We start from the raw sequence: 27,542 nt of genomic DNA, 5'->3' as shown, positions 1-27,542 counted from the left end.
GCGCAGATTTACGGCAGCCAATGGCGGCCGGGCCCGCGGGTGGTTCTGGAGTTTGAATAGTTCCCAGGTCGGATTTTTAGGTGGATTTATTTGCAGAGGAGAGCGCGGGAGCGGGCGAGAGAGTGTAAAGGAGAGGTCCGGGTGTCCGGTGAGTGCCGTGCCGGGGGCTAAGGTATTGGGGGAGAGGTGAGGGGCGGGCCGTGGGAAGGCAAGTGTTTTCTCCCGGGTAATTTGGATCAAGGTGGCGTTGCCCTGTTCCACCTAGCGTGCTGACGGTGGGTGTGATTACTAAAATATGGCTGCAGGCTTTAGTTGCTGCTAGAGGCCTAAAGGCTGCCTGGGGGTTCTGGGAGTCGCAGTACTAAACGGAGTGGGGGGTTCTTGAGGCAATGGTGAATGGCTGCATTTGGGTTTTATGTAACCTGCGGTATGAGGGGCTGGCTGAGGGTAATGAGATTTTATTCTGAGGAGGCGCTGGCTGAGGGAGTTGCTCCTGGACTCTGCTTTAGTGTTGTTGGGATTAGTTGTCTGATGCTGTCAGCTTTACGACTGGGAAGTGGCTGAGGATACTGGGTGTTTTTACCACTTGCTGGGTATAATAAAAGAGATTGTTGGTTTGACAGGGTGATTTGTTGGAGTAGTCTTAGCGGGGGTTGGCCAACAAGGTAGGTGAGGAGTACACTAGTGGCCGGCCCATGGTATGTATGGTGAGCTGCGGTATCCTCTAAAGTGCATAAAAAAAAAAAAAAAAAATACAGACGCTCTTACATGGGATGGATTTGTTTCATATATCGCCGTCGTATTCCGTGGTGCTGTACAACGGGTTATTAGTATGTAACATAACTACTGGAGGCATTAAAAATCAATGCTAATAACATCCAACAATGTAGGCTTATTTTAATTCTTTTTGTTTATAGCAGTGACTAAATATATACTTAAAAAAAAAAACCAAAACTTGCAGTTGCGAATATCTCGCTTTGATTTTTAGTTTCTCTGTTAGCTGACTGGCTTTTCCCGTCCATATAAATTGTGAAAGTGGTCGAATTACTTGTTTTAAGGAAAAATATATTTACGATATATATATATATGTATAAATATATATATCTATATATATCTACACGTATAATGTATAGCCGATACCGGGCTTTATTTACTAAAGGCAGTTGTCTTTCAGCTCCTTGACTTCGCCATGCATTATGAATACCCAGTGAACTGCTGCTAGAAGAGCTTGTCTGGCCCTGTATAATGTATCGTTAAATCACTGATGTACATTATTCAGGGCCAGCTATGCCATGGAAGTTGGAGAAACTTGCCAGTGATAGTGAAGCAAGCGTTAAAACCAAAGCCCCCGTAACAGCCGTCCATTTAGTGAATAAGCCCCACGGTGTGCAGTTAAGGTGTTGTGTCATTTATACAGTGTCTGTGGCTGGCGGGATGCCTTGGAATCTGAATCTGCTACCTGTTATCTCATCATGCAGCTTTATACACGAATTTTTCAATATTGAAGTTGTTGAGTTTTCATACAGACCACCTTAACGATTATTACTTCAATTTTATTATAATATTCCCCGAGCCCGGTAGTAATTTTTGTAATTGAGTAAACATCTAGTTGACTCGGGGTAATGTTCGCCTTGGGCGAGTTCCGCCATGATGACTTCTGTCTCTGGATAATCGCTGGTCTGCTAAGCTACTTCAACTGATCTCGAGCTCCCAAGTGCCAGCCAAGTGTGTTGAAAGCACATGGGAGCCGCTTGCCAGTGTATTTCGTTTGCGCCGTCTTCCCGTGCGATCTGCACAGTAGTCGGCGTGAATGTTTTTATATATAGACCGTTTTTTACTAATTTCTGGCAGATGTGAAATATTTGCCGCCGTGACAAAGGTGTCAATGTGTATATTTTTAGTGGGCAATGTGTTTGTTCAGAGTCAGTGGCCAGGCTAGTTTTGTAGGAAAGAGCTCTAGGTGAGACTGTGGCCGGGTCTAGGGCTTTAAACTGTTATTTTTTGGTCAAACAAAGTCTCGAGATGTATTGTGTATCAAGGAATTAAGAAAGTAATGGATCCGCTGGACTTTCTAAACGGGTGTCATTTTTGGTCCTAAGGGGCAGAGAATGAGAGACCTGAAGGTCATGTGACAGCGCTGCGTGAAGCTTCTAATAGCGCGGGTAGAATTCAGTGATTCTGCCAGCTGGTGAATATAGTGTTGGATAACCGGGTCACCAGCTGTTTGGGATTAAAGAACACCGTGTACCCCCACCTGTACCGACTTGCTCGACTTCTCTTCTCATTACTTGGGCCAACTCATTTATATGATCTCATAACCTGGTATCTTTGGGTGGTAGATACATGGAACAGCCTCCCATCAGAAGTTTAAGAGCCCAATGCAGTCACGGAGCTTTCACATGTATGGGATAGGCATATAAATTGGTACGATCAAGGGCCGAGTCTCCACACCAGGCAATATGGGCAGACTGGATGCGCCGGATGGGTCTTGGGGGAAATAATTTTGATTAAAATGTTCTAGATGCACATCACATAGGGGCCACATGATGCTGGCGCTGACCCTGCATACAGTGTCGTGGGTTTAAATGTTTTCATCTGGATTTATCCGCAGACTCCCGGCTCGCTTAATAACCTAATCCTGGCGGAGCCGAGCAGCGTCTCCGGAGAAATGCTCCCTTAGTTTGATAAGTGAACCCTGTCAATCGGGGTAACAACATGTGTTCCACCGGCGGCTTTGTATAGGACTGAATCCGGTGGCCACCGGTTTGTGCCATTGGGCTGGGGGGCAGGGGTGCTCTTTTCACCAAAAGAGGAGTGTCTTGCATAAAGCAAGTGCCAACCTACAGATGTCTGTGTTTACAAACTACAAATCCCATAATCCTCCAAACTCCTGCTGGATTTAGATTAAAGCATGTTCTTTCAGATGAGCTCATAGAGAATTATGGTGACCGATGCCCTCTAATGCACATCGTGTGTTTGTGTGTTGTGTTCTCTGTCGATATTCTCTGCGAGTTACATTAATTTGCCGTTCCCTGGCTATTTAGCAGTTTGGAAGAATGTGAGCGCATGCAGGCTGTCACTTGACACTCTGGTACTCGAAGAGTTAACGTTATCCCGTTTGCAGATCACGTGACTGTTCCTCCCGAGGCTTTGCTGCGGGGCCCCGGCCGTGCGCCCAGCGATCGCTCGCATGCTTCTGTGCATGGAGTCCGCAGAAGTCCGTGTCCTTGTAGCTCGGTGTGAACAGACCTTATCTGTCCTCTCGCAGCGCGACCAAACGGCCTGCTTCCTCCTCCTCCGTGCATTGGCTCGTCGCGGCCACGTCACTGCTACGTCACGGCCCCGGAGCACTGTGGGAATTGGCATGCAAATACAAGCCGAAGTGCTATGGAAGCAGCCCCGGGAGCTCAGCGAGCCCTTCGATGTCAGAGCCCCGCACACCTAGCGGGCTGAACTCGGCTGGGTTCTCGTTTGCATTCGGTGGTAAATGTTCCCTCCCCGTCACCGGGTGGGATTGCTGGCTTTTTACGGATGAAAACTTTCAGCTCGTTTTTGTGACCCCCCCCATGTAAATATTGATTTTTCGTGACTTCTTGTCGTCGCTGAGGAATGATTATTAAAGTGAGGAGCCCAGCGTTCCCGTGTAAGCAGGAGGTGGGATACTGGGCAGGGGGTCCCGAAAGTTTGTGGTGGGATCCGTGTTTACTGGCTGCCTGGCGGACGACCACTTATAACCTTTCCCTGCAGCGGTTCGGGTTTGGCAGCCTTTATTATCCATCTGCCGCCTGCGTCTCGTTAATCCTTATGCCCGCCATGTGCAGAATTCCTGGGAAAATGCTTTGGGTATTAAATGAGCTGACAAATTAACCCTTTTGGTGACAGGCAAACCCTGTCAAGGTTTACTTTTTTTGGGGGGGGGGCATGTTTGTATTTTAGGATCTCCCCTTAACAGGAGCTGGGTATCTTTTATAAATCAACATATTTGTTTGCGTAGGTATTTCGTTTTGATCGGGGCAGTAAAGGGTTTTGTAGAACGAGCTTGCTTCCTATATGCAGGACTACAACTCCCATCAATCTGAAGGGAGAGTTGCAGGTTGACTATAGAAGCGCAGGTTTGGCTTGTAGTCTGGGCGTTACTGAAACAGGGCAAATGGGGTAATGTACGGAGGCTTATACAGGTGAGAAGGAAGCTTCAGCATCTGTTACTATGGTAGTGGTTCACTTATTCCTTCCCTGTTCTGTGTGTAACACTGGCCTTGCTCTGATGGTTATACTTTATACAGTTCTATAAACCCCACTGCATGCGATATAACTGAACGCTTCCCTCTGAGATTGGAAAGCGCCCTTTACAGCCTCCGTGTCTGAGATTAGTGAGCTTTGCAGTTTGGTAACGGCTGGATTGCTGCCATGGCTGCGGGTGTGAAGCGGTTGCCTCCGTGGTCTTTGATGTCGGTCCCATAAGATCCCGGACCGTAAAGGGTTCTGATTCCGCACATGAGGTTTCAGGGAGCAAATGATTGCCCGGCAAAGCGGACTATAGACTACACCCCCCCCCCATGTGTCAAAAGGGCATTTTGTTTCTGCTTATCGGATCATTCTGTCGGTTGCTATGGTGATAAAGCGCTGGAATAATACAGCTCGTTAGGGATAATAATGTGGCAATTTGTTCTTCAATGGGTTAATCAGGGGCCTGGATTCTGACTTCCGGATGTCCTGCTCTGCCTTAGGGGTGGGATGTAAATAAACACTGTGGAGCGAGGAGACTCTCGTATCCCCCCCCCCACCCACCCACCAGGGGTCCGCTTCCAAAAATCACTTTTAACCATTTCTGCTTTTCGGGACTCTTCCGGAGAACACATTGTAACTTTTTGTACTCCGGTGCCCCCGGCTATCTCTGCTGTTAATAAAACGTGGGCTGGAATCCCCGTCTGCTTGTTACGAGGACCGTGGCTGTGTCCGTGGCACGCTGAGCCAGAAAGTCAGCGTCGAAGTGCGATATTTCGTACGCTGTGGCTGAAGTTCACTAAATGTTACAGTAATGCATGCGGTGTCTGCACCTGCGTAGAAAGGATATCTGTCTGTTTTTAACCCCTTTTTTTTGTAATTAGTGCATTTTCTGTGGAGTCGCAGTACTAATTCTCGCAAACACAGAAAATAGCCGTTAAAGCTTTACTTGTTTTTAATTATCTACAGATTTATTTACTTTAGCAAACAGGGTAATGACATCATCATTGACAATACCAACTTTTTTCTTTTTCCGTACAGTCTCTCTAAGGCCTATGAGAGGCCTGTCACAGGAAGCGCTCCTCGCTGTAAGGCCTATGAGAAGCCTATCACAGGAAGCGCTCCTCTCTGTAAGGCCTATGGGAAGCCTGTCACAGGAAGCGCTCCTCTCTGTAAGGCCTATGGGAAGCCTGTCACAGGAAGCGCTCCTCTCTGTAAGGCCTATGGGAAGCCTGTCACAGGAAGCGCTCCTCTCTGTAAGGCCTATGAGAGGCCTGTCACAGGAAGCGCTCCTCTCTGTAAGGCCTATGGGAAGCCTGTCACAGGAAGCGCTCCTCTCTGTAAGGCCTATGGGAAGCCTGTCACAGGAAGCGCTCCTCTCTGTAAGGCCTATGGGAAGCCTGTCACAGGAAGCGCTCCTCTCTGTAAGGCCTATGAGAAGCCTGTCGCAGGAAGCGCTCCTCTCTCTAAGGCCTATGAGAAGCCTGTCACAGGAAGCACTCCCTGCTTACACACCAGACAGGAAGTAGTTTTTTTTTTTTTTGTTCAATAACTGCTAGGCCAGGAGTTGATGAACCCCAGGTTGCCATGGCTCCTAAGCCTTTTTAGATCTATCGGTGTTGTGTATGCATGTGCCTCTGGCTGCGATGAGTCCGGTGATAGGTAGTAGCCCTGCCATTCATGTGCCTTGCATACAAGCTGCTGATGGTATACTTGCCTTTGGCGTTGGCATAGATACCTGTGTCATTCTTTAAAGGGACTCTCCACCCTTCAAATGCACCTGGCTTGCGTGGGATGTATTTATTCACACGCATATGCTGTATACTTACCGCTACTAGCATGAAAATATCTCTGGCCCTCCCAAAAAACATTAAAGCCACCAAAATTGGGAAAACAGTACAATGGAGAGGGTGGTGAGCTGCAGCTTCTCTGTAAGGTGGCTTTTCCCGCTCTGATTGCGATGGGCAGTAAACTGTTCTTTTAAGCTTGTGATGTCACTAAGTTACCTAGCGGGTTATTGAATTGAAAACTCACCTGCTTCTTGCGCGGCCCCTTGTATGCAGCTTCTTAAGGAGTTTATACACTTACACAATGGCGATATTTACCCAGCTGCGTTCTGCTCCGTCCTTTTATATTTGGACCCTCGTGATGTGTAACTGGACCGGAGCCATGTAAAGATGTTTAGGTTTGGCCATGCTATTCTAAAATTATGTCCCCCCCCCCCGTGTGAAACTGCTTGTGCTAATAAAATGAATGGTTTGCTTCATGAACCGTTTGTGGGACTCTGGATGTCGGGCACGGCCCTGTCTGTACGGCTGAGGGCAGCCTCTGTCCTCCTGTCACCGCCGTCTGTTGCAGGGATACCCTGTGGTCTTAAGTCTCAGGCAGCTTGTCTACCGATCACCGGGAACGTGGCGGCCATGGTGACCAGACTTTCTCCGGCTCTGTATTGTTATATACTTCAGAGTTTTATTACTTCGGAGGACAAATTACGCTGTGGCTCGGAGCATGTTAGCGGGTCATACGCACAATTGGTTCTGGTGAGGGTATCGGTCATGTCGAATAATTCTAAAGCAGGATGTGTTTATATCATTCTGTAAGCTTGCATCGCTTGCTTATTTTGTCAGATGAGCCCCCCGATTCTTGTAAGTCTTACGGTTTGTTGGGGGGGTTTGCACCAGGTAGCAGGTATGCTCTATGATCTGTTTATATACGTGTTGAATTCAGCAGTGGACGACATCTTTAATACAAGGTGGAGTATTTGCTTTGAATTGCTTAATAACCTATCAGAAGTAGTTTAGTTTGGCTTGTGGCAGGGTAAATGTTTGTGAGCTCCGAGGAGCTGGGAATGTGCGACGCTCGCTGTGTCCTGACTGTCTCCGAGACCTGCCGGTGACCGTAGGGAGGCTCGTGTCCTATCGTGTACAGCGTTCCCGGTCTGTGCCTTTACCGGTGACGTCCTGGTAGCAGACGCCAGCTTCTGTTACTGTAGCAAATAACACGTCCGGTCTGTGCATAATACACCTGATTCTTTGGAAAACTATTTGCCCCACCCCTCAAAAAATGCCCCAGCTATCTGAAATGTACACAAGAAATGCGTTCTAAAATACCTCGCTTAGGTCGCATGTTTTCCCCGATTCTAAATATTGGTTGAATAACTAAACCCGTCGATCGCGTCTGCTTGCTTTTTTGTATTGATTTGAAGCCACGTGACGTTCTGTTTTTGTTCCACCAGCTTGGTAACAAAGTGCCTTCTGAATATGCTCTGAGGGTAGCCAATAGCATCTTGCTTTTTTGTCTTCTAAATACATGCCTATATTATAATAGAATTATAAAATATGTTATTCCCCTCTCCCTCAAGCTCCTTTTTTTTGACATGGTCTATGTAGTTAAACCCCTAAAACACCGCTAGAACATGAAGAGACCAGAAGGTCCTTGCTGCGATTCCTAAAGGATCCCTGAAGCCATCGTGCGCATCACATTGATGCTAATGACCTCCGAGTTGCCCCCTTTAAATTTCCGTGTGGTCGGCTCTGCAAACGCATTAAGACATTCGGCAGAATCCCCCCCCTGTATGAATTTGCCTCTTTTCTATCCTCCCGCTGATTGGGTGCTCTATGCAGCCAATCAGTGGTGCAGAAGCAGGACCGCGGAGTATTAAAAGACTTAGTTTAATAAGCGTTCTGTGTTGCCGCGGCTTCCTGGGATACTGGGGTGTCCCTTTAGTTTAGTGTCAGCAGCCCAGAGGTATTTGGTGTGTAAGTAGTTTATTCTTCTGGAGTCGGTTTGACTTGCGCAATGAATAACCAAATAAATGACTTGCGTCCTGCTAGCGGCTGTGTCTTAAAGTAACACAAGCCGGCAGTCGCCTGTCTCGCCGGGTTAGTCAGTTCTTTAACACAACATTCTGATACATCGCTTCGCTCCGTTCATATTCTTCATCTCATAGAATTATCAGTAGGCTTTCCTCTTGTCTTTTACCGCGCCGCGGCCAGGCAGCTATCACCTGCGTTAAAGGAATGGCATTAATAGTCTGTAAGTGGTCAGGGGGGCCGCTGAATGGCTGAAGACTTCAGGCCGTGGTTATTGTGTGCTTTTGGTATTGGTTTATGCCTGGTACTGGTCATACAATGTAACGCTATACAACGGCTTCATCGCCAAAATACCGTGCTGGCCGCTGTCATTCCGCAGGCTGTATGTATAAGGATTAGTGGAAATTGGCTTGTGTGTTTATAACCTTCTTTAAGCTATATCTGCTTTAGCTTCACACGTGTGTGTATGTATATGTTTATATATGTATATATATATATATTATATATGAGTGTATATATATTCTTGGTTTAATATGACATATCTGTGTTTTACATTCTAGGAGCCTGCATGCTGTGTGAGTAGCGGGGAAGGCGGCAGGAATGGCGCTACACGGCAGCACTATGGACGCTCTTCTCTCCTGGGTAAATGGCTGCTGGGGATGAGGTTTAAAGTACCGGCTACTCTGTCGTATCGGAGACCGGCTTTTACATTTACAACGCAACCTGGAGCCATCTGTGCAGCGAGGCTAAAGTTCTAGCAAATTCAGATAAACTTACTCAGAAACCTGGCAGATTTCCTGTTAAAAGGACGTTGATACCACAAACCACCTCACGATTCATCGATGCTTGTAAAAGTACGAAAATCATAGCCACCAGGGCTCTCATAAGACCCTCCGGAACTCTTGCACGAGTACTGGAGCTGGCGGGCAGTACGTATTCTGTGCATGCGCACTCCTGCACAGGTGATACATGGGGAGGGATAAAGAACTCCCTCTATGCACCGGCATGCAAACATATTAATGCCAAGATTTTGCTCAGCTGTCGTGTAAAGTACCTGTGAGCCCTGGGCGCCCGCCTGGTCCGTCCCCATTCACTTATCTCGCAGTACTTTCCAGTTATTATATTGTTCTAACAGAGCTGGCTGCTGGTTTCCCCCGGACGTTACTGGTACAGGCAGCTCACGTGCTTCACTCGCCCCTAACAGAATTTGGCTGCTTTGCGTCATATTGGATCTGAATAATTCAGTTTGACAAGCTACCATCGATGGACCGGTTTGGAGTTGGGTCCTCTGGGCTCCAGTGACTTCGTCTGAAATGCTGCAGACGAAAGTCCAGACGTGATTCTAATACAAAAACTGCAGATATATGCGTTCTGGGTTTAGAAATGGCACCTATTTATTTATACATGAAATATATTTAGCAGAAAGTCTTCCGATAATCCCAGACTCTCACCCCTGCTGTATCCACATGGATGCCAGAACACAGCCATTGCAGCGAAAGGTTGCTTTAATGGGATAATCACATGGGAAGGCATGCTAACTCATCTTGTGGGGCTTGGGGAGAGATTATTGAATATCCTTGCACATGCGCGGTCTCTGCTCTAATGCCAATCCTCTGTATCTGTAGGTGAACAGCCTGAAGGTCGATGAGCCCGTGGAGAGGTTATCTCAGCTTCAGGATCTCAGCATTTTGATTAAAGTTGTCTCTAAACTGTGAGTAACAACCACAACGGCTCTGCGGCGCGGAGGGGCTACCGCCGGGCCGTTTATTGGCAATAGGCATGAAGCCAAGTCACCGAGCTCAATGTCACCGCAACAAATTGCCTGCTTCGTCTTTGGTGTGATGTTCGCCCCCATGCATGCCGATTTCCTCAGAAGGGCAGCTGTCCGCACATTGTCCAGAAACCTATCGCTTAAAACATGTTGTGTTATTATTTACACGCCTTTTTAGTATGTTGCTGTTATTAAGGTTTGGGGGCAGGTAGGGCTCGGTCATCTTAATCCAGCTTCTAGCTGTAAACCTGCTCATGCTTTTTATCCGCCTTTCTCACTGTTAACACGGCTTGTAATGGTTGTCCCTCCTCCATTCTGTCCTGTATTAAGAGTGTTGGATTAGCATTTTATTTGATTTATTAGCTACTAGTGATCCTCAGATTTTTCTACTGTCAGCAAAAGCTGGGGTTGGCATTGATACCCTCTGTACAGCCCTGCGGAATTTGGTGGCGTTATATAAAACACATAATTAATAAATTATGAATTACTTGCAGGCTCGTTCATTACAATAAATGTATATTACTAAAAATCATAAATGTAAATAATAAACCATTAGCATGAGCAGCACAGACATAATACTTCTTAAATGTCATTTAGAGATCCTCGGTCTTCTACAGACTAGGTTAGATTTTAAAGTATTCCATGCTCCCCCCCCATCTCGTTTAGTTCATAGGGCCCTTTTTTCCACTTCATAGCGTCCATACGCGTAACGCTGTTCATATAGCTGCATAACGGGGCGGGATTATTGGGGCATTCTCGGGGAGGGGGGTTTAACCGTTCTTGGTAACGAGCATACAAGCGATCTTCCTTATCCCATACTAGTTTATTAGTACTGAGCGTTACCCTCCAGCCTTTTTATCCTTCATTTTCTTTAGGTTGTATTATTTTAATTTTTTATTAGCGCTTTGTCACCCCGAGTGTTGGGTGCTAACTGTTTTTTCTTGTGGCTTCCTTGTATTCCCTGCTTCATCGCCTTCCTTTGTGACCCCTTCTGCATCCCGTCCTCCCGTAGATGGTTAGCTCTTCGGCCCCGATCTCTAGTGCCGTTTCCTTTTTAAATCTCTACAAACTGCTGTGAAAAATAAGAAGTAACTTTGTGTCTTTTACATCACAGACATGTATATTTACCAGGGAAATATAGAAACCGCAGCAAGAGGTAAAAATCCTCGAACGCCGGGCATGACTTCATTTTATATCTGTTTGTGTGTGCGTGTATTTTTTTTTTTTGTGTACTTTTTTTAAATGTATTTATAAGGCGCAGCGTTTCTTACATTAGACGCATTCAAAGGTCATGACAAAACTAGAACTATCTTTTTTTTCCTATCCATTAACCATCACGTCTCAGATTTATGGGGGGGGGTCCCACCTTCTCTACCCCTGCGTTATGGGGTACGCTAAGACTCCGCAAGCTTAAGTGCATTGATTGGGACATGTGCTATAAGGTGTTTTCCGCTAGACCCCGATGTAGCCGTCGAGGCTAGGACTGGCCTGTCGGGGCTTCTGCTCCTGACGCAGCAATCGCCCGCTTCACATCTAGAAAACATTCACCCTCCATCGTCTGTCCAGGGCAAGCGATCACAATGCTCACAAACCCAGATAAAGCCAAAAGGCAGGTTTACGTGATCGTAGACTTTGAATGCTTGCATTATCACGTGGCCACGTCTATATTCATTCCACTTTAACTCTTTACGGAGTTAAGCGCTGTAGAACCGTAGATGCCTATTTACCATGCTTCAGACACATCGCTTATCATATATATATATATTTTTTCTGGCTGGAGAGCTACAGTGTAACACGGCTTGCATGTTTCATGTGTGTATATTGTGTGATGATCTCTTGTTTTCTCTCCTAGTAATGGAAATGCAGAGGAAACCACCCGAGTTCTTCAGCAACCTCTAGAAGACAGACTTAAGTTTCTCTGCAACTTCTTACAAAGTAAGGTCAAGCCCAAGGAGCTATATATATTGTTTGATATAGATCTAGATATATCTCATTTCTCTTCTTGCTTTGGTGGGATTTGGGTGTCGTGGAGTGATACTAACCCTCCAGCCTCTCTGTCTCCACCTGCAGGATATTGTCGGTATGGCTCCTCTGCGGAGAACCTGGTTCAGTGGCAGAAGATTCTTCACGGAGAGAATGTGGAGGTGGAAATTTCCAAGGTAGAGTTATAGTTACCCCACGAAATCCTCTCTGTTCTCAAGCTTATTGGCACAGTTCATGTCCCGCTTACAAGCATCTATGCATGTTTTTTTTGTCATAAAAGCGACCATGGGGACCACACACACTGTCTGGGTTTAGGTGAACTGGTGGCTTGTATTATGGCAAATACATTTACACTATATATATATTCTGTGTCGGCTTACTATATTGACTCGTGGGCGCTGTGTCCAGAGTATATTGTATCAGATATTTGAAGATGCCCTTAATGTAAAGGCTCCCCCAACCACAAACAGTGCCATAGGTGCCACTTTAAATGTGATGGTTAAATGTTCTGCTATGTAAACCAATTAAAAACTGCCAATAAAGGTAATAATAAAAAATGTAAACATTTTTACCTCCTAAACATATTAATTTTCTCTTGGGGGGGGCGGATAGAAAACCTGGAATAACATAAGTTAAGGATGTTTTGCTCCACAGTCTGATTGCTCCATATAAAAGTCTTTGTATCAATGTCTTTGCAATCATAATTTATGCAAATATTTCGTTCAAAACCATCCGAAGGCGTTACCTGAGAATTCTATGTGTGCGTATGTACATCTTGTTTGTTTTTTCCTAGGTTATTGTCCTACTTTTATATTATTCCAACATGAAATCCAGAAATCTCAAAGAGCTTGACGATTTTGACCACAAGACTCAGGTGAGGCATATGTTTAGATCTGTCTTTTTCCTGTAACATTTTCAGTACATGTCCCACAACGCTCTCCTCGCTTTTATTTGTGCAGACAGAGTTGGCCTCGATCCTTAGATTTGTTCTGGACAATGAAGAAGATCTGTCTCAGAATGACAAGCTCATCCACTTCTTGCAGAGGAAAGGTACGGCTGAAACCCGCACGCCGAACGGTACGTGTTAAACACACATCTACGCTAGCATTGTGTGGCCTTTATACAAATGGTGGGTATTGGTGTTCTAAGCTCGTCTCCGGCAATCTGTTTTCCTCCGCTGCAGCTCGCTTTCCGTCCTCCAGTGACCTTGCTTCTAGCTCCGATGAATCCATGTCTCCTAACGTGCCCACAAAGAGGAGGACAGAGGTGCGCTTTCTGGAGCTGCATCGTGTGGCTTCCTCGTCGGCCATGAAAAGGTACATGCAGGGGGTTGTATTGGAAACCATTGCTGTCCATTGGTGTAACCTACAGAATACGCCTGCTGTGTAGCAGACATAGCAGGCATGGGTACCTTCCGGACCTGATAAACCGTAAGCCATTTTACTCCCAAAGCAACCCGTGAAAAGAGAAGCACACGATTTATTTCTATATAATCTACATTTTGGCAATGTAACAAGCAAAAGGATTGAAAAAAAAATCTAATTATACAAGAAAAAAAAGCAGTATATAAAACTAAATAAAACTACAAATAGAAATGATCCAGAAAACAAAAAAATACACTCCAAGGTTTGGCTTCTGTACACAGCAGGTTTGCATGTGCTGATGAATGAACGGCTAAAGGGAACATTCACATAATGATCCGAGTACAAACATTTCACTATATAGAATAACACAGCGCCACAGTATATATGATGTTACAAAGCCTTTGTGGTTAAGATCGCCTATCCCTAGTGTGTTCTGTCTTCCGGCAGCTTAGCAGATGCTCCCTCGTCCCCGATGATTGAAGTCTTGCACATGCCTCAGTTCCAAATGAGGCGTCTGAAGAAGCAGCTAACGGAGGAGAGAGAGTTCAGGGATGAGCTGGAACTGGAGCTCTCCGAGAACAAGAAACGTCTCGCCGAGAAAGGTGAGACAAAGGAATACTTGGCCGTCACGTTTAGGATATCGTGGAAGCGAGCATGCGCGTTTCCAGCCAGGTTTTCTTCGGTGCTGAGGCCCATGTTGCTGGGACCCCCCTGAGCTCAAGTCTGCCTTAAGTTTCTTGAAATGAGTACAATGGTTTGCTGCACGCTTGTACATCTGAGCGGTCTTTCTTGCTGACTTTCTTGGCAGCATCAGGACTGCACTGGGACAAAGTTAGGTTCTGCTGAGGAGATAATGTGAATTTTTTTTTGTTTTGTTTACATTTTCATAAAAATAAGATTGTGGTAACAAAGTTGCCACGATCCGTGAGATTAACATTCAGCCCTCGTATGTATTATAGTAAAAATGATAAATATAACGTCCCCACGAAGTTATAAAACCTTAAGGGCGTTCTCATTATAGCTGCTTTATTCAGTGTCTAAAATGGAGACTTTATTAGATGCGATATCTTGGGCCGGCATAGAGAAAAAGGCTTTCAGGAACTCAGTGTACAACAAAGCAGCAACACGGCATCACCATGTTTATCTAGCACATTTGCCTAAAAGTTTGAGCTGTACTTTAAATACAAGAGGTAGTCCTTTTTAAATATTTTGTTTTTAATACCCTTGTGAATAGAATGTTACGTTGCCCATTTGGGGTGAGGCAGACTGAATGTGGCCCTCGTTGACCCCCGCTTTGTGTTGCAGACGCACAGCTGTTCTTGATGCAGCAGCGTATTGAGCGTCTCGTGGTGCTGAATGAGAAGCAGGCTGAGCAGCAGGAGCCCAAAGAGCTGGAGGAGCTGAGAGAGAAAAACGAGAGGTACCGTTTCAGAAGAGCAGCAAGAGATCTGTGACCGGCCCTTAATACTCTCTATTACTCAACTTTTATTACTAAGGATGCAGAACCATATTCCCCCCCCCCCATGCGCTAAAGGCCCTTAACCTTAATCCGTCGTTGGTCTCGTCTTAGATTCAGAAGCCATACGCCTATCCCATGCATGTTTAAATCCCCTCGCTGTAGTAAGATCTACCACTTCTGCTGTTGGGCTGTTCCTCTACTACCCCCTCTGTAAAGTAAAACTTTTACATTACATCTAAATGGTTCAGCTTTGATAGTATCACCGAAGACGCCATCAAAACACTTACCTAGTTTCAGGGTGTAAATATTCTTGCAATTTTAGCTGTACTGTGTGCCAAAGCAGACTGTTTTCAGATTAATAGGGTGTCAGCTGTGTAATGCAGGCAACACTGTTTCTGACCTCCTATTAATGTTTTTTTTCCCCCCATCTCTCACCATTAAACTTTATAGTCTGATGATACGACTTCGGGACACCCTCAAACAGTGCCAGGACATGAAGACTGACAAAACGCAATTAGAGAGGAAGAATGACCAGCTGTCTGAGGAAAACGGGGACCTCTCCTACAAGGTACTCTAACCTAACTCCACCTGTATTCCAGTATGCCATGTTCCTGGCTTATAGGAAATGTTAGGTAATACAATTACAGAAAGCTTAATTATGCTTAAGAGTTACCATGCTTTGCTCACTTAGAGCTTTCAAAAGATCAGAGCTCAGCCAAAAAGCGCTACCTGATTCACAATCACACTAACGTAAATTCCGTTTGGGCTCGTGCCCGCGTTCCCTCGTCTATCCAGGTGCGGGACTTGTCGAGTCGCCTGGTGCAGCTGCAGGAAGCGTTGAACGAAACATCGGAGGAGCACGAACTGTCCCTGGCCGCCTGGCAGCAGAGACAGAGCCTGCTGGAAAACGAGCTCAACGTGGCCATTAACGAAAAGGTAGAGCCGCCGTTTTTTTTTTTTTTTTAGGGCTAAGATACGGGGAAGGTTTTACACAACCACCAGTGACTTTACTGGATGTGTGACTGACGAGCCTCCCAACATGTGCCACGGGAGACATTTTTATTTTTTATCATGTATACCGCAACACTTTAGTTGATGTTTTGATATGAACTATAAATTATGTGTCTATTTTTTTGGCGACTGTTAATTTTTATCTTGTTTGTCCTTTTAGAAATACCTCGAGGAGCAGATCTTAATTCTTCAGGGCAAGATTTCAATGCTTGAAGAGCAGCTGAAGAAGCTTGGGGAGAGCCATTCATTGGAGAAAGGGGAGAGCATGGGTGACATCCTGAAGGTATCGCAGAGCGCGCTCAACCTCTTCCCAGAGGAAGAATCTCCAGATGCTTTCGGGACTCTGAGAAAAAGGCTTGTGTTGCATGGTCTCTGAAGGAATGATAGTATAACTGAAACAAAATGGTGTGAACCATGTGAGGCTGAGATGTTGCATGTGTCCAGAGCCTATAAACGGCAGATCCAGAAAAAAAGCATAACTAAAAAATGTAAATGAATGCCAAATACACTAACATTTTTGTCTGTAATGTCACTTCTAATATGTTTTCTCTCTCTATTTAGTTGGAAAGCCTTCAGCAGGAGGTAGTAACACTTACAGCAAAGTTAGTTGAACTCCAAGCTCAGATCAGCCAGTTACAAGAGGAAAAGAGAGCAGCCACCGAGGAGTTCGAGTTCCAGAGATCCCAATTCGAATCTGAGAAACTTCAGCTCCAAGAAATCGTGACCAACCTGCAAACCTCGCTCTCTGAGATCACTTTCCAGAAGGAGCGGCAAGATCAGGAGGCCAGAGCTCAGGAGGAGAAGCTGATGTGTCAGATCACCACCCTGAAGCTGGAAATCTCCAAGATGAAAACGACCCTGATGCAGAAAGAGGAGCAGCTTCTGGGGCTTCATCGTGAAGTCGAACTCGAGAGACGGCAGAAAGGAGAGCTGATGGAAACGCTAAAAAAGCAAGAGGAGTCCTCAAAACAAAGCATGAAGGCTCTCGGCGACCAAGTGGACCATCTTGGCAGCGTATTAAAACAGTCTGAGGGCAAAGTGGTGGAGCTTACGCAAAGACTGGAGGCCGAAGCCCAGCAGATGGCTCGTTTCCAAGAAGAATGCAAGAAACATGTAAACGAAAGAGACTCCACCTTAACTATGTTCAACGAGTACAAGTCTGCTAAAGTGGAAGAGCTAGAGAGTTTAAACAACACGGTCCATGCTTTAGAGCAAAATCTCCAAACAAACGTGGCAACGATCGAAGAGCTGAAGCGGGAGAAGACAGAGCTGTCTGTGAAAGTCCAAGAGCTCGATGCGACCATTCTGGATCTGATTGCGAAATGTCAAAACCTAGACGCTGAGAACGATACTCAGAGTAAGGCCCATGCAAGTGCCTTAGAGGCTCTCAAGTCTCAACTCATCGAGCAAGAGAGCCAGCTTAGGGTTTATGAGCAGAAGGTGGCCTTGATGGGGTCTGTGACCGAAGAGAACACCCTGCTTAAAGAGCAGCTGGCATCTCTGGAAGACACGGTGAGAGTCTTAAAAGGCCATTTAGAAAATGAGAGAGCTAAATATGCCACCTCTGTGGAAAGAGAGGGAAAGACGACTTCTAAACTAGAAGAAGACCTTAAGAAACTCAGTGAGAGCAGAGATCAAGCACTCGTAGAGCTCCAGGAGGAAAAAGCAAACGGCAGAAGACTAGAGTCTCGGCTCAGGGACTTGGAGGAGGAATACCGGGTAGGGGTTGAAAGCTTTCAGGCCAAGCTCACGGAAACCACTGCAGGAATAGAACAGCAGCATGCAAAGCAAGAGGAGCTGGCGCTCGAAGTGAACAAATGGAAGGGCATTTATGAAGAGACCAAACAGGGCATTGCTCAAAGCTCCTGCATGATGGAGGAACAGATTGAAACGGTGAAGAAAGACTACACTGAGGTTTCTCAGCAGCTAGAAAAGGAAAGGACTCGTGCGTCAGAGCTGGAAGCCCAGCTAGCGAATGCCACCAGCGCTCATTCGGAGGCCGTGTCCAAGCTGAAAACAGAACTGTCCGCTGCTCTTAATTGCGTCAAAGAGAAAGAAGTCGAGGAACAGAAGCTGCTCCGTGCGATTCAGTCTGCCGAGGAAAAGCTCAAGCTGTCCCAGCAAGAGGCGACGGAGAGGATTTCACACATGGAGTCATCTTTAAGCAATTCAGCGCAAGACCTGCAGAGGATTTCACGTGAACTGTCGGAAGAGAAGAACAGGAAACTGGAGCTGGAGGCCAAAGTGAAGCAATTGGAAGATCAGAAATCTGAAAAAACGGCAGCCCTAGAATCTGAAATGACGTCCGTACAGGCAGCCGTCAGAGAGCGGGAAAGTGAAGCCCGGAAGCTCTCCGAAGAGGTGAGTTTGTTGAAGAAACAGCTGGAGGAGTCTCGCCTTAAACACCAGGAGGAACTAAACGAGAGGAATAAAGTAATCAAGCAGCGGGAGGAGGAGAGGGAGAGAGCCGCGGGAGATCTCGCCGCGGAGAAAGCTGCAAAAGCTGAAGTGGAGGCTCAGCTGCAGAAATCTCTGGATACTCACAAAAGCGAGTTCACCTCCCTGCAAAATGAATTGTCTCGTTCTCTTGACCTCATTGCTGTGAAAGAGAGCGAGTTGGAGAGACTCGCAAAGGAAGTCTCTTTGAGGGAAGACCAACTACAGCAGCAGCAGCAAAAAGTGTCCGTACTCGCCAATGAAGTTACTGCGTTGAAGGCATTGGAAGTAAAATCTTCCACGCAAGAAGAAGAAATCAAACGGTACACGCAAAACGTTAAATCCATGGAGGTCGAGATAACGGCTCTAAAGACGTCCATTTGTGAAAAAGAGAGAGAAGTTGAGCGTTCGCAGAATGATCTCGCGGTCAAAGAGAGAGAGAACTCTTCCATCAGAGAGCAGTACCAGACCGCGCTAGGTGAGGTGCAAGCTCTTCGGCCCAGCGTAGCAGATCTTATGAAGAAGTGCAGCGAACAGGATGAATTGATAGTTCTCGCGCATAAAGAAGCCGCCGACGCAAAGGCCCTGGCTTCAGAGAAGGCTTCGGTTTCAGAGCGGCAGAGAGAGGGCATCGAGGGTTTGGAGGCAAAAATCCAGCAAGAACAGCAGAAGACGCGCGAGCTGCTGAAGCAGCTTGAGGATTCTAGATCGTGCGAAACCGAGAGGGAGTCGTCTCTGGAGGCCTTGAAGAAAGAATTGTTTCACAAAGTGCAGGAATTGGAACAAAGTCAGAAAGCTCTGAACGATTCTAGCCGGGAGCTGTCCTCGGCGCTGTCCGAAACTCAGCAGAAAGGTAAATCTTTAACGGAAGCTGAAGAGCAAATAGCCGTCTGTCGCGCGGAGATCGAAAGGAAGACCGGAGAGATGTCCGTCTTGCAAGCAGAAGTGAAGAGCTTAACGGAAAGACTAGCCTCGAACGAGAAGTCTTGCGTGGAGTTCAAAGACCAGCTTGCGAGCGAGAGAAATAAAAGCGCGATGTTGGAGGACGGTCTGAAGAAGCTCCAGGCACAGTTGGACGCCTCCTCTAAAGAACTGGCTGAGAAGCAAGGTGCTTTACAACGTGTGCAGTCTGAAGCGCTGAGCTTCAAGGAGACCGCTGAAAAGCAAAGCGTTTCTGTAGAGGAACTGCAAAAGAAACTGACTTCTCAGAACGAAGTGAAAGAGGGTCTTGAGAGCGAAATTCGAGCTTGGAAGGAAAAATTTGACCAGAGAGAAGAGCAGATGTCTCGTCTCCAAAACCAGCTTAGCGGCTCCCAGAATGTCCTGGAGGAGCTGGCCTCTCTTAAAAACAGTTACCAGGAGCTCAAAGCGCAGCGGCTTGTCATGGAAGAGAAACACGGCGAAGAGCTTGAGGAACACCAGAAGAGGGCAGAGTGTTTACGGGCTGAGCTTGAAAAGGCTAAAGGAGAAATCTCTGAGCTCATGGAGCTGAAAGACACTTTGGGGCGGCGAGAGCTGCTATTACAGACCCTGCAGGCGGAGAAGGCTGGCTATCTGACGCAGATCGCCGAGCTCCAGCAGGCAAACGGCGCTTTGTCCCATCTCTCGGATCAGGGGGCAAAGAAACTCGAAGCCGAGCTTTCCAAAATCACAAACCAGCATACCCAAGAGGTCCAGGCTCTGCGCCGGCAGTATGAGAAAGCGATCAGCGAAGGCAAAGAAGAAGCTCAAGAGCTCGGCCAGAAACTGCAAGCTGTGACCAGCAAGTATGACCACGCGAAGACCAGAGTCCTGGATGAAAGACAGAAGTTTCAAGAAGAGAAGCAGAAGTTACTGCTTCAGGTAAGAACAGTCTGTAGATTCTGATATTTAAATTCACCTCTTAGATTTGTAGCAAATCCTTCATCGCTTTTTAAGCTCCGCTCCTCACTTTTGTGAAATCTATGCTTCTATCGGAAGTCCTGTTAAGGTCCAAGTAAAGCTGAGGGGTCCAGTTTTTAGGGGAAATGAAGTCATTGTTTTATTATGTGTAATCTTTGGGGGGTTTTTTTTCCATCAAACAGGTGGAACAGTTGGAGACGGCTAAGAAGGACCAATCCGAGCAGGTAACGAGCATAACCAACACTCGGCTGCAGCTTCTTAAACGGTGATGGTGCATGCTGCTAACACATCTTCTATGTACAACGCCGTCTCTGGTTTTCGTTGAGAACTGTTTGCAAAAAAAAAAAGGGAAGCGTCAGCATGCGGGATCTCGGACGTGCGCTTTCCGTTCCAAACGCGCTCGGAGCTTGGGTTCCTTCGTACGCCATTAGGGTGGTAGCTTCGGCTCTGAGCGGACCCATGTCCCTTTACGGCCTCCACGCAGGTTAGACTTTTTACTCGTTTGGCATCCTCTGCTTCCAACCAAACCATCCGATGTTAAGCTCTCCCTGTGATTCCTCCTAATTTGTTCCTGTGCGGCGCTGCTCCGGCACTCGGCTTGCGCACAGAATAATGTTTAATCCATGCCTAGGAATGCTTCCTTTAGAGAGATTTCTTTTAAGGCCAAGCCATGCACCAAGCCCTCCTCGTTGACTTTTGGTAAACTACGACAGCCCAGAGAGTGATTGATCATCGTGAAAGTGTCTTGGGAAGGTGGCTTCGTTAATTTTTTTCACACATTTCTGAGTTGAATTAATTGAGCCTTCAGACGCAGCAGCGATCTTTTAATCCGCCATTCCTTTCTAGTTTAAGGCAAACAGTTTCCAATGAACACCGCAACCTACCATGCCGCTAGGGGGAAGCCGTTGGCACTGGCATAGGGGTGATACCTTTTTTAATGTAATTCATCGCCTACGTGGGTATAAATTGGTTCTCTGAGAATATATTTTCGGATTACTAACTGGCTTGATGCCTTATACACCGATATACACAGCGACAATCAACGCGGATGCCTGCTCTGGGCATGCTTTGCATGTGATCTTTGACCGCATGTTTATTACCTACGTTTTCCGCATGCTCTTCCGACTCCTGCTTGTAAATGTATGTTTTCCATGAAGCCTTTTAGTATCTGTAGCCCATGCAGCCTCTCCCCTAAAACGTAAAATACCTGCCGGTGTGCCCCCTGTGCGTGGTGTCGTCATGTAATTGAAAGAATCTCTAGATTTTTTTTTACATCGGGGGTAATATAATCGTATCCATGCATCTTCCTTCTTGGGCAACATACATTTAGTAGCGTTGTGAATATATTGTTATGCGGACGTTGAAGGACTATTGCGGGTTCCCACATATGCTGTGCTGCACTGTTTTCCAGGTACAGGAGTTGAGCCAAAAGCTGAATCAGCAGGAGAAGACCATAAGAACTCAGCAGCAGAAGCTCAAGGTACCTGGCGCTATAGAGAGGGTGACCGCTGCATCCTTACTCTGCTCCTTCACCGAACGTTGGTCTGAACATCTCGCGGGACGATATAGTTAAAGTTTGGCAGAACGGCTAATTAAGTTCCACTCTCCAAAACCACACTGGGTTCCTAAAGTCGCAAAGCCGGAGAGATTTCTCTACAGTAACCAGCTTGAAAACAAAAGGTTGTCGGCAGAGCCGGCCCAAGACTCTGCTCCATTGTCCATTGCCAGTGACTGGGCTGTCAGATTAGAAATGGTTAACATGGTTCTCGGGTATAATAGATACGTGTGTATAATACGCACTCAATTTTGTAGGAAATTTTGTAGGAAAAAGTTAGGCACATCTGTAGGATCGGTGCCTGACGATCTGTGTTACTGATCAGTGCCTTAGTCTCTGATCAGATAAATTATGTTAAATGCTGTTTACATTTTATTTTTTTATTTTTTCAATATTTAACCAGATCACTTGTAAATTACGCTTTTTGGCCACTGACCATGATCATTTAATCCTATTTAGAATCCGGAACAATAATCAATGGTCAGATAGTAATCTGTTTTGTTATAAAAAATTAGAAATAATAAAAATGTTTTAAACCTTATGACCTGCGTGACCCCTGTCTCTGGGAGGGGAAGGGCTCATAAGCTGCTGAATGGAACGGACCGCAACATAAAGGATTTATGCTGCATGATCGCTCCATGCGAGTGCTTGGCCAGCATTAATACATTTTTGTAATCTGGTGTAATAAACCCCCCTTTTCAGTAGTGTTGAAAATGGAGTGAATCGGACGCGTAACGCCAGATATTTTACGATAACTATTATTTTAAGACCAATGCGCAAGCCGTGCTGTCTATATGCAGTAAGAAGTTGGATACCAGTTAGCTTTATATAAGTTTGACTGTATGTGCACACCGTGTGGATACTCGTCACTGTACATCTTCTGGTGTGCCTTCAAGTCATGACGCTGGACCGTGCCACTTTTTTTTTTCTTTGGTTCTATAATCTTTCAGTCTAACCCAGCAAGCTTCTGCCCCCCCCAATAGTCTCCCCCCCCACTTCATTTAGTTTCCCTGGTTATAGCGCGCATGTTCCTCTTTTGACATTGCGTTCTTGTCTCTGTACAGCTAAGAGAAAGCGAAGTTCGTGAAGAGGTCGACGGGAAGCAGAAGAGGGTTGCAGAGCTGGAGACTCAGCTGGAGCAGCAGATGCAAGCTGTGGAGCATTATAAATCCCAGGTAGGACTCGCCGTCGTTACCCCGTGGTTGTGTTGTGTGTTCGGCTCTGACGTGCCCAAAGCATTGAAGCTGTTTCAAATCAGTCTATTAAATTAAAATATTCTATTTAAAATGTTTTGGAACACTGTCACCTTTTAAATAGACGGGGAATCTAATTATGCCATAGAGTAATATTTCACAGTTGGAATTATGGCTTGGTTGAACCTCTTTTTGTATGGAAGGTTTGAAGTCTTGATGGTAAACCACCCAGGCTTCCAGGTATCTTTGGGCTTCCAAACCATAAAACCAAAGTAGGGTTTAACTGACCGTGTGTCTCGCACCATCAGATGGAGAAGGCCCGGGTTCACTACGATGCCAAGAAAGCACAGAACCAAGAATTGAGTGATGAGCTTCAGAAAGTCCTCAGGGAGCAGGAACCGCTTCGGAAAGAGCATGCGGAGCTCAAGACGGAGTGTGAGCGCCTCGGCAAGGAGCTGCAGCATTCTCTGCTCCAGAACAAGGAGACGGAACAGAGCTGTAAGAACCTGACCGCTCAAGTGAGGACTTTGGAGGCCCAGGCGAGTGTCTACTCCAGTATTCTGACTCAACTTACAACAAGATGTCTGGATGCTAGGAAAATGTATTTTGCACTGCGTATAGCCGTTCTGATCTCAAAGTGGCCGCTTCTGATATCAACCTATTCTTTTCTTCAGGTGGAGTATGCAGACAGGCAGCTTAGAGAGCTGGGCAAGTTCCAGGTAGCCACAGATGCTATGAAAAGCCGAGAAACCCTTTGCCCCTCGCGGGTAATACGGCAAAGCCACGCGGATGTCAGCATAGACAGCCTGGACATGAGTGATGAGGAGGAGCATCCAATGAACTCCACAGGGTATGAAGTCTCCGTGTTCGGGAAGCCATAGAGGTCTCTTGCCTTTATTCTGCATTTGGAAAGACCCCTTTATCTGTACATCATGCCAACAGTTCCCGCTTTCTGTGCAGTACGTAGGGGCTTACTCACTAAACAGTGAGAGCTTAGGTGTCTTGCATAAGACTTATTGCAACGCTCCCTCGAGAGTCAACGCAAATTCTCACAGTAGACACGTTGCCACGTTGGTGCAATAATAATAATGCATAGATGTTTTTGGGAGATTAAATGTTTTCTCTCGTTGTAGAGATTTATCTTGGCATCTCCTGTTAGGCTGTTTTGTGACTGAGGTTTGTGGCAATAAGGCACACATAATGGCACAAGATGCACCATCTTGCTTTTTTTTTGGAAATATTGTCTTCCATTCAATATAGCAAAGAAACTGGATTAAATTCATGACTGGGTTACTTGCGTTGTAAAATATCTTGGTCCTGTTGTATCTATTAATAATCCCACACGTTATCCATGGATCGCTTTTTAAGCATGCGTTATATTTGATCCCCACTATGTGCTTTACGTCTCAGAAAGAATGGTCGTTCCCACCAAGGACCCGCGGCATCCTCGGGAAGTCTGGAATCTCTGGCTTCCGGTCGCCTGCCACGGAAAGTGGAGTCTCTTGAGAGTCTTTACTTCACCCCGATCCCTACTCGGGCTCAGTCTAAGCTAGACAGCAGCATTGGCTCTATTGGCGACTTGTCCTTGGATTCCAGCAAGAAGACTCGATCTGCTCGTCGACGTACCACCCAGATCATCAACATAACCATGACAAAGGTAGGCGAACGTGGAATATCCTCCGCTACCGGGGCGCTTTGGCTGTTACCGGTACGACAAAATGTTTCCAGCCCTGCCGTGTTAGGGATACGAATGCTTCACACTTAAGCCGGCCCTTTTACAATTGTGTATTTGTGAACCCCCTCGGCAGATCCTTCACCGCGTGTTACAGAAATTAATGTTTTTAAACGTGTCTCCCTCCGTAGAAAACGAAAGAGGAACCAGAGAGCGCCAACACCTCTTTCTACAGCCTGCGCTCGGCTCTCTCTCATCAGAGCCTGCATCCGGAGAAGCTGCAGCGGAGCGGCCGGCCGCAGCCCGCGGTCTCTGCGCCGGCGCTCTCCAGCCTCCCGTCCCAGGAGTCACTGCTGCGGCCCGAACACACGTCCTCGGATGATAGCCTCAATAACTCTGTGTTAATGAACCTCCCGGGGTATCGCCCGACGACGCGAAGCTCCACGCGGCTCTCTCAGGCCGGAGGTAAATAAAACCTGGCGCTGTGTGTGTGTGTACAACTTCAAATCTAGGTATACAATGGTGAACTAGTGTAATACCCACTGCTTCCCCCTGCCAAGCGTTCTACTTCAGTTTAAAGGAGCCCCTTGATTTAGAATAAAATGCATTTGCAGGATTGTTCGGTTAACACTTTTGAAGGCCCCTGCTGTCACCTTGATGTCCCTAATAGACCATTTCCAAGACCCTACGATCTTTGTTTTTCAGGACGGAACAGCTTCTACATGGGTACGTGCCAGGATGAGCCAGACCCCCAAGAAGACTGGAACCGGATAGCAGAGCTGCAGTTAAGGAACCGGGCTTGTCCTCCGCACCTCAAGACCTCCTACCCGCTCGAGTCTCGGGTAAGAGAGGGAAGATTTGATAGAAACCTTTAAATACTTTATACATTTAGCAAATGCTGGGGGGAAGTTTATTTCAAAGGAGGAGAAATATTAGAATAAGAGGTCAGTCTAAGACTAGAGGGTCAGAGGCTTAAGCTTAGGTTTGGTGCCGGTTGTGGCCCTGACTGTCTAAATTTGACCTTTTGTATGCTTTATTATAAAGAAAAGTATTGGTGAATTGCAGGTTCCTTCCACCCGTATAATTTGGTCTCATGTGCTGCGCCTCGGTTCAGGTCTAAGGTTTCATTTTCCTTTTGTTCCCCAAATCTTTCCATACCTTTTGGGAAACAATGGATTTGGGGTAATTAAGTTAGATATTAAAATGTGCGTAGAGTGCTATATTGCAGATGTTGTGTTCGTGTATACGGAGCGCCTGTTTAAAAGTGGCGTCAGGTCAGTGGGTCAGATACGATAATTATACCATAGACTTTCAGGAGACAAAGATCCCTCTCTACATCGGTTATATTACGCATGCAACGGCAACTCGTGTAACGAAAATGTAGTTCTTCCATTGAATCTGCTGAATCTTCCCCAACAGCCGTCGCTGCTTTCTGCCACAATCACGGATGACGAGGTGAAGATGGGAGACCCGAAGGAGACTTTACGGCGGGCTACCCTGCTGCCGTCACAGATCCAGGAGTCCACGACGCGCAGGATGACCTTGGCTTCCTCGGGGATCGACCATTCGTGGGGAAGCAATGTCCTCACTAGACAGCAGCAAAGAAAGAGAGTGTCCGAGGAATCCCATCAGGGGCCGGACACACCGGAGGTGAGAGGACAACACAGCAGCGCTGTCACTAGGTTTATAGGGGGGTTTGGATACAAGTGTTTAGTCTACGTTTTGATTAAACCTTTCGTTTTTGTGCTATTTTTCACAAGCGATTGAGATCCAGTTCTCCCTCTTGGTCGCAGGGAGCTGCACGGAGACTTTATTTTAGAAATTATTATATTGCAAATTCCCTTTCTTTTGCAGTCTAAAAAGTCCGCCAGCTGCTTTCCACGACCCATGACCCCCAAGGACAAACATGACGCACGGAAACTGTCCACGGCTGAAAGCAAATCAAATGTCAACCCGCAGGTGGGTCGCTGCCGCGTGTGCTGAACGTTAGACTTTCTAGACTGTTTATAACGGAGAGATGAGAAGTATGTCCTGAAATAAAAATTTCCCTGAACCTCTGATAACTCCTCGCCGACTTCTTCCTTCTCCCTCCCAGCTGACGCAGTCCAGCCGGCGACAGACCATGTCCTTTAATATTCTCAACACGCCGAAAAAGCTGGGAAGCAGCCTGCTAAGAAGGGGTCTTGGCAAGAAGACTCCAACACCCAAGAACAGTCCCCGCGCGCAGGGGGGCAGGGGGAACACCGGCAGCACTTCTACCAAATCCCCTCTTCATACTATCCGCAAATCGCCAAGCAGGAAGTCGCCCAGGGTCTCCAAAACAAAATCCCCCCGCACGTCAAGCAAGGTGGGTAGCAGAGCACGCGTTCTGTGATTTCTGCACTTCTCCGTGTGTGTCAATGTGTTCTTGTGGAGTTGATCACGGGCGATCGTGTAAATTATCCTCCTTTATGTTGAAATCCTACGACTATACGGACATCGTAACCTCAAGAGGTCTGGTTTAGTAAACAGGATCTTTGATGATCTACTTCTTATCCCTCAATGCCGTCGTAATACAACAGTTTTGTAGAATAATTGAGTTGTTGGTGTGAATCTTTTTTTATTTTTATTTTCTTTTTACTGTTTCTGATGAAATGATTTTTTACATGGCTTCTCTTTTGACCAGGCGGGGCAGGATGACCATTCGCAGGTAACTGGATTGCGTTTATGGGTGTGAATCACAAATTATCACACTTGGCCCAGGCTTTTGCACAAATCACTCATAATTGGGCTTTCTGGTTCTGGGAGTGATGAATCGCTGTCTAGTTTACCTCTGAAATATGATTTATTCTGAAATCGGTGTTTAAATGGATAGTAAGAAAAAGTCAGCTGCTGATCATAATGCTTGCTTTGGCGTTTGTCCTGACTATAGCTTTTTCTAAATCATAATATATTGACTTTTTTTTTCTTTTTTTTTTTTCTTGCAGTTTTTCGAACGCAAGCAGACCAGGAATAAATAACGGGGATCCCGATCCATTTTTTTTTCCATGTATGGGACTGCTTTTTATACCAGTTTAACATGTTTGCTGCCACAGAGTTAACCAAGCTTAAAAAGCCAGATGGTGGCAAAACCCGCAGAAATTTTTGAAAACTTTGTAAATTTTCCAAATTTAATTTCGTATTATTCTGCCTTTCGAATGGT

At 46.3% G+C, this 27,542-nt stretch overlaps 1 protein-coding gene across 4 annotated transcripts; it reads left to right on the top strand.

Annotated features, from left to right (window-relative positions):
• Positions 1 to 27,528, top strand: NUMA1 (nuclear mitotic apparatus protein 1). 4 transcript variants are annotated; one of them, XM_053456578.1, is made up of 27 exons: positions 1 to 148; positions 8,597 to 8,678; positions 9,662 to 9,747; positions 10,922 to 10,963; positions 11,660 to 11,742; positions 11,878 to 11,966; positions 12,584 to 12,664; positions 12,750 to 12,867; positions 12,974 to 13,106; positions 13,602 to 13,756; positions 14,460 to 14,574; positions 15,064 to 15,181; positions 15,409 to 15,549; positions 15,785 to 15,907; positions 16,186 to 19,902; positions 20,124 to 20,165; positions 21,353 to 21,421; positions 22,561 to 22,671; positions 22,998 to 23,228; positions 23,364 to 23,539; positions 24,100 to 24,346; positions 24,553 to 24,826; positions 25,067 to 25,203; positions 25,781 to 26,011; positions 26,216 to 26,320; positions 26,457 to 26,708; positions 27,328 to 27,528. In XM_053456578.1, exons 2-27 carry the CDS (start codon positions 8,637 to 8,639, stop codon positions 27,358 to 27,360), a joined length of 6,951 nt encoding a protein of 2,316 aa, XP_053312553.1. In that variant the 5' UTR covers positions 1 to 148; positions 8,597 to 8,636; the 3' UTR covers positions 27,361 to 27,528. The 4 variants fall into 4 exon arrangements, with proteins under 4 accessions (XP_053312553.1, XP_053312554.1, XP_053312556.1 ...); XM_053456579.1 differs by having other exon boundaries at positions 22,998 to 23,234; positions 23,370 to 23,539; XM_053456581.1 differs by lacking the exon at positions 10,922 to 10,963 and having other exon boundaries at positions 22,998 to 23,234; positions 23,370 to 23,539.
• The last annotated feature ends 14 nt before the right edge of the window (positions 27,529 to 27,542 follow it).

The sequence above is a fragment of the Spea bombifrons genome, chromosome 2 (assembly GCF_027358695.1).
Source record: "Spea bombifrons isolate aSpeBom1 chromosome 2, aSpeBom1.2.pri, whole genome shotgun sequence".
In the NCBI taxonomy this organism is placed as follows: domain Eukaryota; kingdom Metazoa; phylum Chordata; class Amphibia; order Anura; family Pelobatidae; genus Spea; species Spea bombifrons.
Note: the sequence above shows the minus strand (reverse complement) of the source record. Positions and strands in the feature narration are given on the sequence as shown.

Excerpts from the sequence above, each read along its gene's own strand:
- NUMA1 (XM_053456578.1), top strand. The coding sequence starts at position 8,637 with ATGGCGCTACACGGCAGCACTATGGACGCTCTTCTCTCCTGG. Across the intron at positions 12,868-12,973 it reads TGAAACCCGCACGCCGAACG|CTCGCTTTCCGTCCTCCAGT; the intron begins GTACGTGTTAAA and ends CCTCCGCTGCAG. Across the intron at positions 26,321-26,456 it reads AATCAAATGTCAACCCGCAG|CTGACGCAGTCCAGCCGGCG; the intron begins GTGGGTCGCTGC and ends TCTCCCTCCCAG.